This window comes from Ambystoma mexicanum, chromosome 3p (genome assembly GCF_040938575.1).
Source record: "Ambystoma mexicanum isolate Mex_15411 chromosome 3p, UKY_AmexF1_1, whole genome shotgun sequence".
Taxonomy (NCBI): Eukaryota; Metazoa; Chordata; class Amphibia; order Caudata; family Ambystomatidae; genus Ambystoma; species Ambystoma mexicanum.
In genome coordinates, this window is record NC_090925.1 from 432546942 (window position 1) to 432567322 (window position 20381).

At 47.3% G+C, this 20381-nt stretch overlaps 2 protein-coding genes across 2 annotated transcripts in view; one reads left to right on the top strand and one right to left on the bottom strand.

Annotated features, from left to right (window-relative positions):
- Positions 1-1801, top strand: part of LOC138580513 (beta-1,3-galactosyl-O-glycosyl-glycoprotein beta-1,6-N-acetylglucosaminyltransferase 7-like) — a 47481-nt gene extending 45680 nt beyond the window's left edge. Inside the window, exon 4 of the mRNA XM_069651113.1 lies at positions 715-1801. Coding sequence (XP_069507214.1) covers positions 715-947 — 233 coding nt within the window. The 3' untranslated portion in view covers positions 948-1801. The remainder of the gene's footprint in view (positions 1-714) is intronic.
- The window catches only part of RTF2 (replication termination factor 2), a 766115-nt gene that overhangs the window by 368182 nt on the left and 377552 nt on the right, over positions 1-20381 (bottom strand). The window lies entirely within an intron of this gene.

A 20381-nucleotide genomic window follows, 5' to 3' on the forward strand; every position in this document is an offset into this window, starting at 1 on the left:
AATGCCTCCGCATAGAATATTTTGGTGCAACATTTCCAAAATATAGGACATGTTTTAAAATGGACTTGTGATTCCCGACCATTAGTTACAATGTATATTTTGTGGTGTGATAGCATAACCAGATAACGACATATCTGTCGTACAGGTAATTAATTCACTGAACACACAAGGGACGCATGGATGCATATTTTGTTCAAATATCACTTTTATATGTAATTAAAAAGCTCTGAAAGAAAAATAACAGTCTAGACAAAAATTAAGTTTAACCATGAATTAGCATGCACTGTAAAAGCAATAGATAGGCCCCTTCAATGTGCTGGCAATTTACTGCATTGGCCAAGAGTATGCCGAGTTCCAAAGTAAGGATTTTGAGAGCCTGGAGATCAGACATTCATTGAGTAAGCAAGGGAAAGGAAAAGTTAGAACCAATTTTTAGCAATAAATTCCAATTCCCAATAAATATTAAGCATGGCAACAATGATTGCAATATTATCTGCATGTGGTGACGGTGAACGAGCAGGCACTATACCGCTTCTAGGCAACAACCACAATGGAATGGGGAAATTAGGCATAGGACATGTGATGATACGATATTTCACTATAAGTCTTGCAAAAGATATAATGTAGGAAAGTACAATGACATGATTAAAACGTCATATAGTGCCTAGGATTCCAACAACCGTGTAATTAACACTTTCCATTCACTCTTTACAGGACATTACGTTAGAGACATCTGCATCTACGGCCTGGGGGATTTGCAATGGATCATTGAAACGCCGCACATATTCGCCAACAAGTTTGAGCCCATCAAGTATCCTCTCGTGACAGAATGCTTGGAAAGACGCTTCCGGCTCAAAGTGCTGCAGCAGGCGGAAATTCGCCTTCAGCCAGAGTGGCAACTGCAAATGGCTAGCTATTTTGATATGAAAATGAACACTGGAACATAACAATGGGAACGAGAAGAAGGATGGCAATAACACAATGAAGACGGGATTGCTTTAAGTTCTTGCTGTGAGGATATACCAGTGTCGTCACAGATAGCATGAACTGGCGTCAGTGCCATAGTCAACTGAGAGCCTTCCAATTCTGTTGACAGGCACAATGGCAGACATTGTACTTATAAATCATGTATATATATAAAAAAATAAACAATGAACTATCGAATGGAGAGGAGTAATAATTTTGCACTTTTAAAACGCAGAGAAAGTAACAAGGAACAACACAACCTCAAATGGCTTATTGTGATTTCGTCTGAAGTTAGTAAATTGTATAAAAACAGAACATTACTCCACCCACACGTCGTCACAGATTTAATTAAATGAATTGGTCTCTGCCTCATACCAGTCTTAACCCCAAAGACAATCGGACCGTGAGACCAGCGCTACACAAATAGCATCCAGTACAAGACCAGGAACACAACATGTAACCCTTATCAAGGCTACCAACATTCTACTTTTGAATTGGAGTTTACAACATTACAACACCAAACGATCTTCACCAGGCGAAGTCCATACATGTAGTATAAAGGAATTCATTATTTGAAATGCTGTAATAGGAAAACATATCATTTGCAATTGAACTCATCAGTGCAATAATACCTCCTGAAGAACCGCTGACATTAAAAAGCGGGGAAACACGTGTCGCAGGGTTGAAACAAAACATCAAGAACTATCAGTGGATGTAAACTGAGGATTGACACAAGAAACTAAGCACTATCAGTGAATGCAACTGAACTTGAATTTCTTTTTTTTTCAACACACACTGCTTAATGAACACAACCTGTGAAAACTAACAGTTTTTCTTAAGAGAAAATCAATCACAATAAAACAATTCAATTGTGATAACAACAAGGAGTACGCTGCATTATTTAAGGGATAGCGCAACTCAGGACTATCCATTAATTAAAGCATATTATAGCCCAGTCCAGCCTCTGAGCAAAGTCCAGGGTGCAGCTTATATTTCAACATAAATAGTACACATTGGAGTGCGCCAGCACTGGCAATAGACTGGAAATCAATTTAACCCCAAAGACGTTTACATGATCACCACTTATTTTAAGGCCCTTCCCTATTTCTTTGTATCTTGTTAGGTCCTTACATCCGAGCAGGCCAGTTTTGGTTCCTGATGTGTAAAAGACGTAATTCCACATGCCCCTGCCTGGCTTGTGGCCCTGAAGAGCCTGTGTTACATTAGGTTTTGCCATCAATACCAGGACTCAGAATGAAAGTCCGGTAATTGACATTGCATTCTGCAATTTAGGATGAGCAGTGCCAATAAAGCAACGGTGATCTCATGCCAAGCTCAGTGTTCTTGGCAGCTATAACAGCGCAGATTTGGGAATCACTCTAGGGTCACCAGGTTCCTGTAAGTGGATTCCTTACTGCCATCAAAGTCATTCCTCTGTATGAGCTAACCCAGAATCACACATGGACAGAGGCTCACCAGCAAAGTCCTAGGCAGTTGGACTAAGAATTTAAAGGGAATAGGTAAATTAAAAAAGGCTGATTTTCTCTTAGTTACTGAATAGGAGTCAACAGACCGCATGAACCCACTCATGATCACCTTTTACCTCCTCATGTCAGGGATTGCAATAAGGAATGTGTATCCTGAATTACGCAGTAGGCAGGAGTGACCTTATGGTAACTAGGCGCTAGTGCATAGTGAGTTGCAGATCTAACTTCCACATGAGAGTCATACTATAACCTTTTGTCCATTATATGTGATCAATTGTCGTCAGGGTCAGAGAATAGGCATAAACTGTTTCAGGGACAAATTTAAAGGTTGCCCACAGTCACAATTGGCACTGAATTCCTTTTCTGACACATTGTATCAGTATTACACAAGAAGGATTTTCTGTAGGGAAAATGAGTTGCAAATTGTGCATTTAAAAATAAATGCGTTAATTAGAACTGATCAAAACTACAGTCTGCTCGCAATGTAACTCAAACTGGCCCACCCTGGCCAGAAAACGGGTCCACTTTTACCAAAAACAATGAACTACACTAGCATGTTGCGCCTGAACTTCATGCATTGCCCTATTGCCTTATAGGTCGGTCGGAGCCAGACTACGGTTTAAACGTCATCTAGGTGTATCCTAATTTACTTTCTGAGACATTCCCCAACACCCAGAGTTAATGTCACACAGTAATGTTTCTATGGCAGCAGTTTCTCTGGGGAGGTAAAGTTAGCTGAAGGTGTTGGTGTCAAACTAACCAGACTCTTCTAGGTTGCAAGCAGAAGCTAACATATCTCCGAACTCCTGGCAATTTCGAACCCTGCAGGTACAAGGCAGATCACAGTCTAAAGTGCTGTCATTTTCTGGGTCATGAATAGGAGAGAGCCACTTCTGACATATCGCTAGAGTGAAAATGTAGGACTCCTCCCGCCCACACCCACAGTGAGGAAAGGACAGCACAAAGGTTGCTGTATCTCCTATGCATTCTGATTTGGATCCTGAAGTGGAACCCAATGGGAGATAAATAGATAAGCAGGTCCTTTGGGAGCTCTATGATTATATTGATTCCAACATTGGGTTATAGGGTTAACTGATCCCCAAATAACACACTGGATCTTGCATTTGTAAATGTATAAAACTAAATGAGGGTCATCTTCTTCAATAAAAACATGGAGGGTGTCATCTTTGGACAATGAAAGGCGCCTGCAAGGAATGTTGTCCCCAGGTTGATGTGAAAGATTTGCCTGTTGATGGGGTTCCCCGCACATTCCGGCATTCACTGCAGGTGGACTTGGTTGTCTGTCTTCATGTGCCTTCCCTTCCATGGCTCAGGAATGGTACAGATAAAAAGTAGACATTTTTTTAAAAGACATATGCATCCTTCAATCTGGACGTTCAGGCTAATGAGTATGTAGCCTGCATCTTAGAATCCTTGTTGGAAGATTTTCAAGCCATGTACCAACTGGAGAAGGAGGTACAGAGTTCTATGAACTAATCATAGGGATGAAAAGGAAGGTGGAATTCCTGTAGGAATCAGCCTTCGACAGTGTCAGGGCAAAGTGCTGGCTAGAAGACAACTGCACATACATAAATGTCAAAAGTGCAGTTCAGAAGACGGGAGTCTTCAGGGTATCCTCTTTTTCCTGTTGTGTGTAGGGATAACATCACTATTGCTTTTATTTGCTCGGGTCAGCTTTCTCTTCTTGTCGTTGTCCAGGATGGGCATGTGGTATCTTCAATACCCTCAGGTTCTGTGTTCTCAGTTGTAATGTGGTCCAGTCCACCACAAGCGTGTTGTGGTCACAATACCACGTTCCGTCTCTCAGCGCTTCAGGACGCCTCATGTCCGTCTTTCCTTCCTTCTCTCTCCCGATGTCAAGATGCAGCATGTCTAACTCTGCTCGTAACTGGTTACAGGATGCTGCACGCCCAACTTCGATTCCGTGTTGGCTTCCAAACCCGTTAGTAACTTGTGGGTTTCCACTCTCTCCTGTTCTGCCTCCCTCGCCTATGACGTAGCTTTGCGACTGCGACTTTCCCAGCGCGCGCATGCTATATATATATATATTATATATATATATACATATATATATAAAAAAAACGAATTTGCCAAACTAGTGCTATGCCTATCTCGTGGTTGGTGCTAGGAAAGGTAACTATGGCTAGGTTCCTTAATATATAAAAAAAAAAAAACGTGTATGGAGGGTTGTAATACTACAACCCCCCCCCCACAAAACATGCCACAAAAATTCCCAGCACTCAAGACCAAAACACGTTCTTACAAAAATAATTCGTTTTTATTTATCATAAAAACAAACAACCAACAGTGCAAATTCGCAATGTAGGGTAGGTATACGTCAAAAACCTCCCCATGGCATACAGGTTAAACAACACTCACCCCCCTAGGGTGGAAAAATCGCCACACGTTCCGCCTGGATAAACCAACGTTCCTCAGGCTGATCAAACTCCACATTCGTGAAGACACATTGAATTTAAAACAAAAGGAAAGCGGCTCGAGCGAGCAGCTCCTCCGCCTTCTCATTATATTCAATCACGTATTCGCGTAATACCACATTGTAGAACACATTAAGCGGGCCGCCATGACGGAGTGACTATTTAGTCAGTGTGTGCACTATAAACACTGTGCGCTGGAAATGAATTAGATGCCAGCGTTATACGAGAGATATAGGGAAATGAGTTATTTGCTCAATGCTGCATTTCCTTTATTTAAAAAAACTTCATCTTCAAAATCCACAATCGTGTTTAATTGCACAAGTGTGCCTTTCTATAACACGGACAGACCTCATCTCCTTGATGAGAGTCTCTCCATTACGTCTCTGGGTTTGTAGAGTTGTGCTACAAGCTAAACACGCCACGGCAGCAAACCGCTTGTATAACCATAGTTCTCCATTGTGTATGAGGGACATAGTGCCCTCTGGTGGAGAAACAGTATATCTTGCACAGTCCAGTATCTAGCACGATACTAAGGCATACTTGGAATAATTTCCCTTTACAAATTACACTGAAACAGCATATCAATTCAACAATGTTTCCTTTTTATGCAAAATGCATCTATTCACTACAACAGGCATGGTCACATGTCACAAAGTGTCCATATATTTCTCACGTTTGTCATGTTTTTCATTAACATTCAACCTGACCAAGTGATCAATCATATCTACCTTGTATGAGAATGAACGCATAGTACAACAGACAGCATAACAACCACAGAAATTTGTAAAGAGAAAGTGCATCAGGTTTTCAAATTCCAACCTTATATTGGATAATAAAGTGCTAGTGCAACTAACCCTGAGTTATAATGCAATACTACACAAGTGTGGTCTTCACTGCCCGTTGAGATTAACCACTAACTCATTAAGGAGACAACACCAATATGATGAAAGCATGCCAACCGAGTTCCTAATGTCTGTTTCAGTTCTCTGTTCCCCAATCTCTTGTGTTGTGGGACATGAGCAAGACCCACAAATGACATTTCCATCACATTACCACCATATTCCTCTATGAAGTGTCCTGTTAAAGGGTTGGTCACATCTCCATTCTTAATGGCTCTATAATGTTGAAGGATTCTTAGCTTGAGCATGACATCTAGTGGAAGTTGTGGAGTATTACAGTTTGTTTTTCGAAACTCGAAAATGGGCGTCGACACAGGGCTTGCCAGTAATACTATCCCTAGTGTGACGTCCACTGTACCCATGATCCCTCACGCGTGTAGGACCCTCAGATTGTATTTTTTCTGACATGAGGTAGCATGAGGAGTAGCCCGAGTACAGATAATCCAAGCAGATAGAAAGAAAGGTAAGACTACAAGCATCCATGCGCCTTCTCTCAGAGGGGAGGAAGGGTGGGTCGCATGTGAACCTAAGCAGATACAAGCATCCGAAATACGATTACGGTGAGTAATGTATCCCTTCTGAGGCTTGTGGAATCTGCTAAGATCACATGCTGTGCATAGATTAGCCAGCAGTACCCGAAGAAGGAGGTGGGATGTGAGAAGGGTCATGAGCAAATAAATGTCTTAGAACCGCTTGTTCCACTTGGGTATCTGTCTTGGAATGTGTGTCAATGCAGTAGTGCTGAGTAAAAGTGTGAATAGAGCTCCAAGTAGCTGCTTTGCAAATGGTGTCAAGGGGTACATTTGCAATGAAAGCCAGAGTGGCCCCAATGCCTCTTGTAGAGTGGGCTGCTGGCATGAAAAGCAGAGTTTTTTCAGAAAGGGAGTAACACAGCTGGATACAGTTAATAATCCACTTAGAGATGGCACCTTTAGAGACGCGATCCCCCTCTCTGCCTGTAGCTACGGAGACAGTTTGTCTGTTTTCCTTAGCGGTCTGGTCTTGTTTACATAGTAGAGGACCACCCTACGCACATCTAGGGTGTGTAGTTTCACCTCAGCCAAGCTTTGTGGGTTTTGGAAGAAAGCCGGAAGCTCGATTGGCTGGTTCACGTGGAATTTGGAAATAAACTTAGGTGAGAACCTAGGGTGTGTACGCAAAACCAGTTTATCCTTGTGAACTGTAAAGAAAGGATCTTGCACTGACATAGCCTGAATTTCACTAACCCTTCTTATGGATGTAATAGCTACTAAGAATGCTGTCTTATAAGTCAGGTGTTTGAGACTGCTTTTATGCATGGGTTCGAATGGGGGGCCCATGAGTTTAGCTAGCACCACATTAAGGTCCCACCCTGGTGGTGGGTTTGAAATAGGAGGGTGAAGTCTCTTTACTCCTTCCATGAAGGCTTTAACCACTGGAACTTTCCACCACGACACCTTGTTATGGGAGGTGGTGTATGCTGACTGAGCTGCCAGATGCAACTTCAGTGAGTTAAAAACCAGCCCTGCATCCAGCAGGTGGAGCATGTATGTAACAATAGTTGGAGTGCAATCAACTGGCTTGATTTGTCTATTCTGGCACCAGATAACAAATCTCTTCCACTTGTCAAAGTAGCAGTGCCTCGTGGTAGGCTTCCTAGATTCTTTTAGGATGTCCATAGATCTTTGAGGTAAATTTAGATGTCTAAACTCTATGACCTCAGGAGCCATGCTGCTAGGTTCATTGAGCTGGATAGAGGATGTACTGTTTGACCTTGATGCTGGGACAGTAGGTTGTACCAGCCCGGGAGTTTGATGGGGTCGCATGTCGCTAGTCTGCGTAAGTGTGGGAACCAAGGTTGTCTCGTACACATGGGAGCAACTAGGACGAGCGTCATCGATTTCCTGTTCATCTTGTTCACCACCTTCCTGATGAGGAGTTGGTGGAAAAGCGTATGCAAACATTCCTGACCAGTTCATCCACAGGGCGTTCCCCTGGGATCCTGGTTGTGGGAATCTGGACGCGAATCTTGGGCATTGTCTGTTTTCGCTTGTGGCGAATAGGTCTATGGTGGGGGAACCCCACTGAGAGAAGAGATCTTCTACGATTTCTCTGTGTAGACACCATTCGTGCTCCTCTGGGAGGGGATCTCTGCTTAGTGCATCTGCTAGAGAAATGAGATCCCCTGGAACATGTTGCGATGGCAGGAAGATGTTCCGTTTGAGTGCACATGTCCACATTTTCTGGGCAAGTTTGGCCAGATTTGGCGAACGAGTCCCTTCCTGCTTGTTTATGTAAAATATGGCTGTAGTGCTGTCTGTCCAGATCTGCACTGACAGATTCAGCAGGTAGGGGTCGAACGCATGAAGCGCTCTGAATACTGCCAGAAGCTCTAGCAGGTTGATGGGATTCTTGGCCACTGAGTGAGGCCAGAGCCCCTGAGCTGTGTGGTGGAGGAGGTGAGCTCCCCACCCTGTCAGGCATGCATCGGTTGTGACTACCGCCTGTATCTCGGGATCGTAAAAGGGTTTCTCCTTGGACAGATTTTCTCTTGTCCACCAGTGAAGGCTTTGTACCAGTGTTGGCGAAACGACCACTAGATTGTCTCACTGACCACTTTCACGAGACCACTATTTCATCAACCATTCCTGCATGGGACGCAGGCGCGCGTGGGGGACCAGGTAAATACATGACGCCATCATGCCTAGCAAACGCATTGCTTTGCGTACCGTCATCTGACGACCGGCCTGATATTGACGAATTTGCAGTAGTATATCCCGAATTCTCTCCTCTGATGGAAAGGTCAACCCCTCTTGTGTGTCTAGGATAGCTCCTAGGAACTGTTTGGAGGTGCTTGGCACCAGACATGACTTTTTCTCGTTTATTGAGAAACCCAATTCGAAGAGGAGTTTTATTGTTCTTTGAATGTTCGTTCTGCAAATCGCTGGGGGTCCCCCTGTGATGAGCCAGTCGTCCAGGTAAGGGTACACCGGGATTGCCTCCCTGCGTAGGTGTGCTGCCGCCACCACCAGTACCTTGGTGAATACACTTGGAGTCGAGGTTATTCCGAAGGGCAGTACCTTGAACTGGTAATGCTGACTGTCCACCTTGAAGCGCAAGTACTTTCTGTGCGGTGGGAACATGGAAATATGAAAATAGGCATCTTTCATGTCCAATGTTGCCATGTAGTCCCCCTTTTTTAGGAGGGGGATTACCTCTTGGAGAGTAGTCATGCAAAACTTTTGGGGCTTGACATATTTGTTTGCAGGCCGTAAGTCTAATACTGGGCGCATTGTTAAATCTTTCTTTGGTACAAGGAAGTAAGTTGAATAAATACCCTTGTTTACCTGGTGTCCCGGGACGAGTTCGATCGCGTCCTTTGCTAGCAGATTGACGATCTCCTCGAGGAGGATTCTTTGGTGGTCTAGAGAATGTGTTCTTTGTCGTGGAGGGTGGTTTCGGGGATGCTCTAAGAGTTCTATGCAGTATCCTGCGGACACTGTGGACAGCACCCATCTGTCTGATGGGATCCCTTCCCAAGCTTGGAAATGCGTCCTCCTACTGGGGATGCCTGAGAAGGGACCCTGAACGGAGCGTCAGTGTTTTGGTGGAGGCGTGCCGCCGCCTCTACTGGGGCTGCCTCTACCTTTACCCCATCCTCTCTTATTCCCTCTACTATAACCTTGGGTAGACTGTTGGTTATTGTTCCACTGTGTACCCTGGCCCTGGGAATAGTTTGACGATCTTTGGGAATTTTGTCCGCGTGTGCGGCGAAAATTGCCATTACCCCTTTGATTAGGGGGTTTGGTGGTTAGTTGACCTAGGGACTTGAGTGTTTCATATTCGTCCTTGGCATTTTTCAGCGTGTCCTCGACCACCTTACCGAACAATAGATCTGGCTCCACCGGTTTGTCCAACAATGATGCTTGTGTTTCGGCCTTGAATCCAGACTGCCGTAACCAAGCGTGTCTCTTGATAACAGTACCCTCTGCTATCACTCTACCAGCATTATCTGCGGCATCAAAGGTTGCCTTTAAAATGCAACCGTATACGGCTCTCCCTTCCGCTGAGACTCGTGCCAATTGGCTCTTTAGGGGCTCTGGGGCGGAATCTATGAGTGCCGCAACTTCCTCCCACTGGTGGCAGTTATAACTCGCCAGTAGGGTGGTGGAGTTGGCGATTCTTGCTTGGTAGGCGGAAGTGGAGGCAACCTTTCTGCCGAACCCATAGATTTTCTTGCTCTCCTTGTCGGGAGGAGCTTCTGATGATGACAAGGGTGTTCCTGCCCTCTTGCGGGTGTTTGTAACGACTAGGGATTCCAGTTTCAGATGCCCTCTTATATACAATGGGTCTGATTGGGCTGTCCTGAATAGCTTCTCAATCCTGGGATTGACTACCCTGGTGAGATTGGGGTTTACCAGTGAAGGGTCTATTCTTCTTTGGATGGATTTAAGGATAGGGATGGCCTGCGCAACAGGTCTCCTTTCTCCCACCAACTCTTCGGCAAAATCTCTTTCCTCTTGAGCACCCTGGGTGTCAATGTGGAAGTGGTTTGCTGCTCTAGATAGGACCTGATTTAGGAGGGGCTGGTTGTCGACAGGGGAGTCGGTAACCGGTGGTTCTTTATCTACCGGGGAATCTACCCTGTATATTTCTAGGTCGTCCTCTTCCTCCTCTTGTTCCTCATCGTCCCCATAGTAGCCTGTCCCAGTCTGTTCTTCCAACATGCCCAAATATGTATCCTCAAAAAGGGAAGGATCTTCTTGTTCCTGAGAATAAGGATGAATGTGGAAGGGAACTGAATACTGTGTTGTTTCGAACTGGGACTTTTTACTTGGGGGGGATAGGATCCTTGGAGCCTGAGGGTGCTGACCCGTCGGGGTTATAAGTGAGAAAATGTTCGGGATTTTTAGAATAGAAATCTGCCAATGATGACATTCTTGACATGACTATCTATGTCCTCACTGGACCACTCTCTTGAACTGGGAATGACTTTGCCGGGGGGGAGTTTCCCTGACTCATCTATAATAGAGGTGTGAGACCTGTCTGTCTGTTTGAGTGGAGTGGAATGTTTCTGCGGTGTGGAAGTAGGTTGAGACTGCTTCCTCTGTTTTCCCCCCTCCCTGTGGCTGGAAGAGTGTTTGCCCAGCTTCTTTGGGCCTTCGGAGCTTTTCGACGCCTGGCGTCGAGCTTCGATAGTGGTGGTACTATCCTTCGACCGTGTAGGTTGGGATTCGGGAATGGGCATTACTTGTACTGACGCCGACTCCTGGAGTGTGGTCTGGGGATAGAGGTCGCTTTCGTCTTCCGACGATCAAACCACGGTTACCTTGGGGAGCGAGGCACTTTTGGCAATAGTGGATGATTGCCTGGCGTCATGCGGCGATCTAGATCACGAACGCCCAGAGGACGCCGATTCGGACCGTTCCCTATGTGCCTCTTTACGAGAGCTCGACGTGCGCGTCGAATCTCGGTGGGACTTTGTGTGTTTGGAAGTGCTGTGGGTTGCGCTTACGTTGCCGGGGGTCTTCCCCATATCCACCCTGCCGGACGACCTTCCGAGGTCGGGGACCTGCGCCTGGCTGTCCTTCGACGCCGTGTTGCCCTCGCCGTCCGAAAGTACGGCGTCGCTTAAGGCACCCTCCGCGGCCATGGCCTCTTGACGCCTGGCGTGGTGGGCCCAACGCTTGGTGGAACGGTCTTTTAGTGTTTTAGGTTTGAACCTACTACACGCTCTGCAATTTGCTTCGGGGTGATCCCTTGGCAAGCAGAGATTGCATGTGGCGTGTCTGTCAACCCAAGGATATTGCGGATGCACTTTGGGCAAAATTGGAAAGGGGTACCCTCCATACGCACCTTGAGGCAGCGGGCTGGTAAGTGTAGGAATATATATAAGAGAATATATAAGAGTGTAGAGTATGTCCACCCCCCACTCTCCCTACTTGTAGGGCCGAGGCCAGAGGCCTTCTGAGGCCCGGGCCGAGGCCAGAGGTCTTCCTAGGCCCACTCCGTCGTGAAGCTCTCGACTGACGCCTTCTTCTCCAGTTCGGCGTCGAATTTCGGTGGCTCGACGTTAGGGTGGAGAAAAAAGGGGGAAATAACAATATTTTTCAAAGTATGGCTAATGCCATGGAACTCCGCTGAATGCTTCCGACCAGTATGGCGGAATAAAACAATCTGAGGGTCCTACACGCGTGAGGGATCATGGGTACAGTGGACGTCACACTAGGGATAGTATTACTGGCACGCCCTGTGTTGACGCCCATTTTTGAGTTTCAAAAAACAAACTAATACTCCGCAACTTCGCAACTTCCACTGGATGTCGGCCTATGCACAGCATGTTATCTAAGCAGATTCCACAAGCCTCAGATATATATATGTATATGGGATACATTACTCACCGTAATCGTATTTCTGATGCTTGTATCTGCTTAGATCACATGCTGTGCATAGGCCGACATCTAGTGGAAGCTGCGGAGTATTACAGTTTGTTTTTCGAAAGTCGAAAAAGGGCGTCGACACAGGGCGTGCCAGTAATACTATCCCTAGTGTGACGTCCACTGTACCCATGATCCCTCACGCGTCTAGGATCCCCAGATTGTGTTTTTCCTGACATGAGGTAGCATGAGGAGTAGCGTGAGTACAGATAGTCCAAGCAGATAGACAGAAAGGTAAGACTACAAGCAACCATGCGCCTTCTCTCGGAGGGGAGGAAGGGTGGGTCGCATGTGAATCTAAGCAGATACAAGCATCAGAAATACGATTACGGTGAGTAATGTATCCCTTCTGAGGCTTGTGGAATCTGCTTAGATCACATGCTGTGCATAGATTAGCGAGCAGTACCAGAAGAAGGAGGTGGGATGTGAGAAGGGTCATGAGCAAACAGGTGTCTTAGAACCGCTTGTCCCACTTGTGTATCTGTCTTGGAATGAGTGTCAATGCAGTAATGCTGAGTAAAAGTGTGAATAGAGCTCCAAGTAGCTGCTTTGCAAATGGTGTCGAGGGGAACATTTGCAATGAAAGCCAGAGTGGCCCCAATGCCTCTAGTAGAGTGGGCCCTTGGTGTAAACGGCAGAGTCTTTTCAGAAAGAGAGTAACACAGCTGTATACAGTTGATAATCCACTTAGAGATAGCGCCCTTAGAGACGCGATCCCCCTCTCTGCCTGTAGCTACGGAGACAAACAGTTGATCTGTTTTCCTTAGCGGTCTGGTTTTATTTACATAGTATAAAACCGCCCTACGCACATCTAGGGTGTGTAGTTTCACCTCAGCCGAGCTTTGTGGGTTTTGGAAGAAAGCCGGAAGCTCGATGGACTGGTTTACATGGAACTTGGATATGAATTTAGGTGAGAACCTAGGGTGTGTGCGTAAAACCAGTTTGTCCTTGTGGATAGTAAAGAAAGGATCTTGCACTGACAGAGCCTGAATTTCACTGACCCTTCTTATGGAGGTAATGGCTACTAAGAAGGCCGTTTTATAAGTCAGGTGTTTGAGACTACTTTTATGCATGGGTTCGAAGGGGGGCCCCATGAGCTTAGCTAGCACCACGTTGAGGTCCCATCCTGGCGGTGGGTTCGAAATAGGAGGGTGAAGTCTCTTTACTCCTTCCATGAAGGCTTTAACCACTGGTACTTTCCACCACGAGACCCTGTTATGGGATGTGGTGTAAGCCGAGAGGGCTGCCAGGTGTACTTTCAGAGAGTTAAAAACCAACCCTGCATCCAGCAGGTGGAGCATGTATGTTACAACGTTGGAAGGAGTGCAATCAACCGGGTTGATTTGTTTATTCTGGCACCAGATAACGAATCTTGTCCACTTGTCAAAGTAACAGTGTCTTGTATTTGGTTTCCTGGACTCTTTTAGAATGTCCATACACCTCTGTGGTAATTTGAGATGTCCAAACTCTATGACTTCAGGAGCCATGCTGCTAGGTTCATAGAGTTGGGTTTCTGATTCAGTGTTTGACCTTGTTGCTGGGACAGAAGGTTGTACCAGGCTGGGAGTCTGATGGGGTTGCACACCGCCATCCTGCGTAGGTGTGGAAACCATGGTTGTCTCGCCCACATGGGAGCAACTAGGATGAGCGTCATTGATTCCTTGTTCATCTTGCACACCACCTTCCTGATGAGGAGTTGGTGGAAAAGCGTACGCAAACCTCCCTGACCAGTTCATCCACAGGGCATTCCCCTGGGAGTCCGTTTGGGGGAACCTGGATGCAAATCCTGGGCATTGTTTGTTTTCGCTTGTGGCGAATAGGTCTATAGTGGGGAAACCCCACTGAGAGAAGAGATGTTCTACTACGTCTCTGTGAAGGACCCATTCGTGTTCTTCTGGGAGGGGGTCTCTGCTTAGAGCATCCGCTAGGGAACTGAGCTCCCCTGGAACATGTTGCGATGACAGGAAGATGTTCCGTCTGAGTGCCCATATCCATATTTTCTGGGCAAGCTTGGACAGATTTGGCGAACGAGTCCCTCCTTGCTTGTTCAGATAGAACATGGCTGTCGTGCTGTCCGTCCTGATTTGCACCGACAAGTTCAGTAGATGGGGCTCGAACGCCTGCAGCGCTCGGAATACTGCCAGAAGCTCTAGCAGATTGATGTGGTTCTTGGCTACTGAGTGAGACCAGAAACCCTGCGCTGTGTGGTGGAGATGGTGAGCTCCCCAACCAGTCAGGCATGCGTCTGTAGTAACCACTGCCTGTACTTCGGGATCGTAAAAGGGTTGCCCCTTTGCGATATTCTCTCTTGTCCACCAGTGTAGGCTCTGTACGAGTGTTGGCGAAACGACCACTAGATCGTCCCACTGACCACTTGCCTGAGACCACTGTTTCGCCAACCATTCCTGCATGGGACGCATGCGCAGACGCGCGTGGGGGACCAGGTAAATGCATGACGCCATCATGCCCAGTAACCGCATAGCTTTGCGTACTGTTATCTGTTGACCTGACTGATAATGCGGAATTTGCAGAAGTATATTCCGAATTCTTTCTTCCGAAGGGAAGGTCAATTCTCTCTGAGTATCTAGGATCGCTCCTAGAAACTGTTTTGAGGTGCTTGGCACCAGACTTGACTTCTTCTCGTTGATAGAGAAGCCTAATTCGTGGAGGAGGTCGATAGTCCTCTGAATGTTTGATCTGCAGATTCCTGGGGTTTCCCCCGTTATGAGCCAGTCGTCTAGATAAGGGTACACTGGGATTGCCTCCCTGCGTAGGTGTGCAGCTGCCACCGCCAGTACCTTGGTGAATACCCTTGGTGCTGAAGCTATCCCGAAGGGCAGTACCTTGAATTGGTAGTGGCGACTGTCCACCTTGAAGCGCAAGTATTTTCTGTGCGCCGGGAGCATGGAAATATGAAAATAGGCATCTTTCATATCCAAGGTTGCCATGTAATCCCCCTTTTTTAGGAGTGGGATTACCTCTTGTAGCGTGGTCATACGGAATTTTTGGGGCTTGACATACTTGTTGGCAGGCCGTAAGTCCAATACTGGGCGCATTGTTAAATCTTTCTTTGGCACAAGGAAGTAAGTTGAATAGATACCCTTGTTTACCTGGTGTCCTGGGACGAGTTCTATCGCGTCCTTTAGGAGCAGATTGTAGACTTCCTCGAGGAGGATCTTTTGATGTTCCAAAGAGTGGACCTTTTGTCTTGGAGGGTGGTTTCGGGGACGTTGCAGTAATTCTATACAGTACCCCTTGGATACTGTCGACAGCACCCATCTGTCGGATGTTATCCCTTCCCATGCCTGGGTGAAGCTGGATATTCGTCCCCCTACTGGGGTTGCATGGGAAGGGACCCTGAAATGAGCGTCACTGCTTCGGTGGAGGCGTGCCGCCTCCTTTACTGGGGCTGCCTCTGCCTCTACCACGTCCTCTTCTACTAGCCCTACCATACCCCTGGGTAGACTGTTGTGAGTTGGTGTTCCACTGTGTACCCTGGGTGTGGGAATAGCTATTACCTCTATTGGAATTTGGGCCGCGGGGGCGACGAAAATTGCCGTTCCCTCTTTGGTTAGGTGGTTTAGTAGTTAACTGGCCAAGGGATTTGAGGGTGTCGAATTCCTCCTTAGCGTTTTTTAGTGCGTCCTCGACTGCCTTTCCAAACAGGAGATCACTTTCCACTGGTTTGTCTAAGAGTGCAGCTTGTGTTTCTGCTCTGAATCCCGACTGCCTCAACCAAGCATGTCTTTTGATGACAGTCCCCTCTGCTATAATTCTACCCGCATTGTCTGCGGCGTCTAAAGTTGCTTTTAAAATACAGCCTGAGACGTTTCTTCCCTCTGCACAAATGCGAGCTAGCTGGCCTTTAAGGGGTTCGGGAGCGGAATCTATTAGTGCTGCCACTTCTTCCCACTGATGGCAGTTGTAGCTGGCCAACAGTGTGGTGGAATTCGCGATTCTGGTTTGGTAGGCTGCCGTGGAAGCTACTTTTCTACCAAAACCATAGAGTTTCTTACTTTCCTTGTCGGGGGGAGCCTCCGAGGAAGATAATGGGGTTCCAGCTCTCTTGCGAGTGTTAGTTACGACTAGAGAGTCTGGCTTAAGTTGGCCTCTAATATATAGAGGGTCCGACTGGGCTGCTTTAAACAGCTTCTCTACTCTCGGGTTTACAGGTCTTGTCAAGTTTGGGTTGACAAGGGATGGTGCTATTCTGCGTTGAATAGATTTCAGGATGGGAATGGTCTGGGCTACTGTCTTCCTTTCCCCTATTAGTTCCTCCGCGAAGTCCCTCTCTTCTTGGACACCTTGTGTGTCTATGTGGAAGTGGTTAGCTGCCCGAGAGAGCAGTTCATTTAGGAGGGGCTGATTATCTATTGGGGAATCAGACACTGGGGCTTCCCTTTCGACTGGTGAGTCCATTCTGAAAATATCTGGGCTATTTTCTGGCTCATCCTCGTCTTCGTCCTCCCCGTAATAGTCTGACACTGCGAGATCTTCTGGTGTCTCAAAATCCTGGCCCTCTATAAGGGAAGAGTCTCCCTGGCCTGTAGGGAAAAGGCAAGAATAGGGTTGGACCTCAAAGGGTTCTGAAGCCTTTACTGGTGTCTCGACCCGGGGCCTTTTATTTGAAGGGATAGGGTCCCTTGAACCTGAGGGAGAAGATTCCTGAGGGTTTAAAGCTATTAGTTGGTCAGGGTGTCTTTCGAAGAAATTTGCTAAGGAGGACATCCTTGACATTACTCTGTCAATGTCCTCGCATGACCAGAGTTTAGAGCTTGGGGTGACCCTGCTGGAACTCTCTAAGGACTGTCCCTGAGAAGACTTGGACGGGGAAGTCAGTTCTATTGTTGTGGGGGATTGCAAGGGTTGTTTCCTTTGTTGCTTACCCCCTTCCCCGTGGGTGGAAGTGTGTTTACCCTTTCCCCTATCTTTCGACGCCTGGCGTCGAGGATCGGATGTGGAATCCCTGTGTTTCGAACTAGGCTTCGAAACTGGGCCCTCCTCACTCCCAAGAGATGTACCCTTTCCCTGGGGTGTGGGCTGGGGATGGAAGCCGTGTTCGTCTCCGGACGAGTGATCTTCCGTGATGTTAATGGGCGAGGCACTCTGTGCAAGTGTGGAGGCTTGCCTGACGTCGTGCGGCGACCTCGACCGGGACCGCCCAGAGGACGTCCTTTCGGACCGCTCCTTTTGTGCCTCTTTCCGAGGTTTCGACGACGTCGAATCTCGGGTGGGTTTTTTGTGTTTAGTGTGTGTATGTGTAACGCTCTTGTCGCCGGGGGACTTCCCCATAGTCGCCGGGACGGACGACCTTCCGAGGCCGGGGACGTGCGTTAGGCTGTCTTTCGACGCCTTGGTGCCCTCGCCGTCCGAAAGTCCGGCGTCGCTGCCGTCGCTGAAGGTACCCTCCGCCTCCATAGCTGCTAGCTTGGCGTGGTGGGCCCAACGCTTGGTGGAGCGGTCCTTAAGAGTTTTTGTCTTAAACCTGCTACAGGCCCTGCAACCCGCCTCGGGGTGGTCTCTGGGCAGGCAAAGGTTGCACGTAGCGTGCTTATCTACCCAAGGGTATTTTTTATTACACTTGGGGCAAAACTGAAAGGGCGTACCCTCCATACGCGCCTGTGGGCAGCGGGCAAGTGTGTGTAGGTAAGAAGGTGTTTCTAACCGAGTGTGGAAGTGTACCACCCCCCACTCTCCCTACTGTAGGGCCGAGGCCAGCGGCCCAGGCCCGAGCCGAGGCGGAAGCCTCAAGGCCCAATCCGTCGGGTTTCGACGTTGATCTCCTCCCCGGTTCGGCGTCGAGATGCTGGTCGACATAGGGGTGAGAAAATGGGGCAAATTAGAATTAGTTTTAAGTGTAAATATGGCAAAGCCAGGGAACTCCGATGAAGTGCTTCCGACCAGAATGGCGGAAAAAAACAATCTGGGGATCCTAGACGCGTGAGGGATCATGGGTACAGTGGACGTCACACTAGGGATAGTATTACTGGCACGCCCTGTGTCGACGCCCTTTTTCGACTTTCGAAAAACAAACTGTAATACTCCGCAGCTTCCACTAGATGTCGGCCTATGCACAGCATGTGATCTAAGCAGATTCCACAAGCCTCAGAAATATATATATGAGGAGGCATGCCTTGACCTGCAAAGTGCTGGCAGTGGGTTTAAAGCTCTGCAAGGATTACTGCCTCTTCTCGTGCATCAAGTGATTCTTCTCATGGAAGAATTCAGTGACTTCTATCATCCGCTAGGTTGGCCTAAACCACTTCACTGGCAACTCTAATATGGCCTCCAGGGTCCCTTCTAGCAGCTCACATCAGAGGTGTGGACAATATCAGCAAAGGTGCCCAAGTCTCTTTCGTTCAAAGTCTCTTGCTTCAGAGGGCGTGATGTACCAAAAAACAACAACGAAAAGTTCCTTTTCAAATATTCAAGTCGGGCAATTTACTCTTCGTCCTGGATCCCCCTCAGCCTGGCTCAGATCCTTCTTCCACAATTAGTCTCCATCAGTCTGGTTCACACCAACTTTAATTCGCAGGCATCCCTCACTCTGGTTCACATTTGCCACAATAATATCTTTGCAGGAGAGTTTTACTGTTCGCCTCAGATCCCCCCTCTTCCGGGCTCAGATCCCCTTTTAGACAATTAGTCCAAATTTCAGTTTGTAGGCACGGGATTCAACTTAACCACCTATAGGACCACTTCGATTTCATTGTTCAATAATCTTTTACACGCTCTGGGGGTACCAAACAGACCTTCTAGTGAGCACCCGTGTGGCGCTGGACCACTCTGTATCTGGTACCCATCTTGGTTTTTATAATGTTCAGTCGCACCCAAGTTGTTTGTTCATACAATATTGCTGCTTGCAACCTTGAGCATAAAGCGAGGTCTGCTATCAGTTTCTCCTGACTCACCAGCTGTGCTGAACCCGTTGGTGGTGCTTTGCTGTCAGAGTGAAGGACCGTACCACAGTGGCAATCGCTTCTCCCTACCTTGGCTATCAATGCGGGAGGGCCCTGTGTACCTTTGACACACGCTACACCGTTCGTCAGCTGTAATTCCTGGTCTTATGTTTCTCTTCCTTGAGGCTTCCTGAAAGTCGCAATCCTTTCTTGAAAAGGGTAAGGGTAATTCCCTCTTTGTCGTCCTCTCTGGTCTCACCGCCTTTCCCCTCGGTTTGAACAGCTATGCTGGAATAGCTGCTTCATTGCGCGTTTGTCCTTGCTCAGAGTGTGCTTTCGTGCTCCGCCTTTTATCCATGTGTGGGGAAGTATGATGGAAGTCAGGTGTGTGTAGTTATCAGTAATTGCCTGACCCTTGTGTTTGGACATATCAGGTATCCGGCTCTGGTGTTAGTCCGTTGTCGCTCACGATGAGAACTGCCTGTGAGAAAGTGTTTGTGTCAGAAAAGGTTGTGTGGGGGGGGGGTTGAGTTTCTAGATATCCTATAGCAATGGCTGTACCTTGGCCACCTGGATGACAGATACCAGAGGACTAGCGGGTGAGACACCTTCAGGTCTCTCATTGTATCCAGCACAAACGCTCGTTCCAAACTGTTCTGCTCCCCGTTTCCTGGTCCTCTGACTTGAGAAACAGATGCCTAATTTCTTTCCTGGCTGACACAACTGATTGGTGACTTGTTTCCTTTTCTGCCATTTTTCAAAGTAGTGGCATGGGTGAGGATGGAGGGTGCCTCAGTAATTCTGAAGTTCCTTTATATGACAGAAAGAGCACATTCCCTCTGGTACGTCAAATGGAGGTCGTTTCTGCATAGCAGTTGCACGCCCTTACATCCCCCTCCATCCAGTGCAGAAGTAGGAGGGTCGGAAGCCCATGCAGTTAGAAGCTTGCATTTGATCAGTTAGGATTAAAGACCAGCCCTCTAAAGTGAATTGCCTACCTTAGTCCACAGGACCTGCTTTCCCTTCTTCCTAATAAAAGCACTGGAGTTACTTCAAAAAGTGGTCAAGTGAGCATTAGTTCTGTCTCAGGGTTGTTCTTGGTCCCAAACCCGTCATTTAGGATGGATTTCCTTTATGTCTGGTGGTTTCAACCTTCAAAAGTCAATGGGCTGTCATTAGGGTAGTCATGGATTCTTGGAGAAGATGGATACTGGAGGTCTCAGCCCCAGTCCTCTAATTTGAGGATATTTTTGCTAGC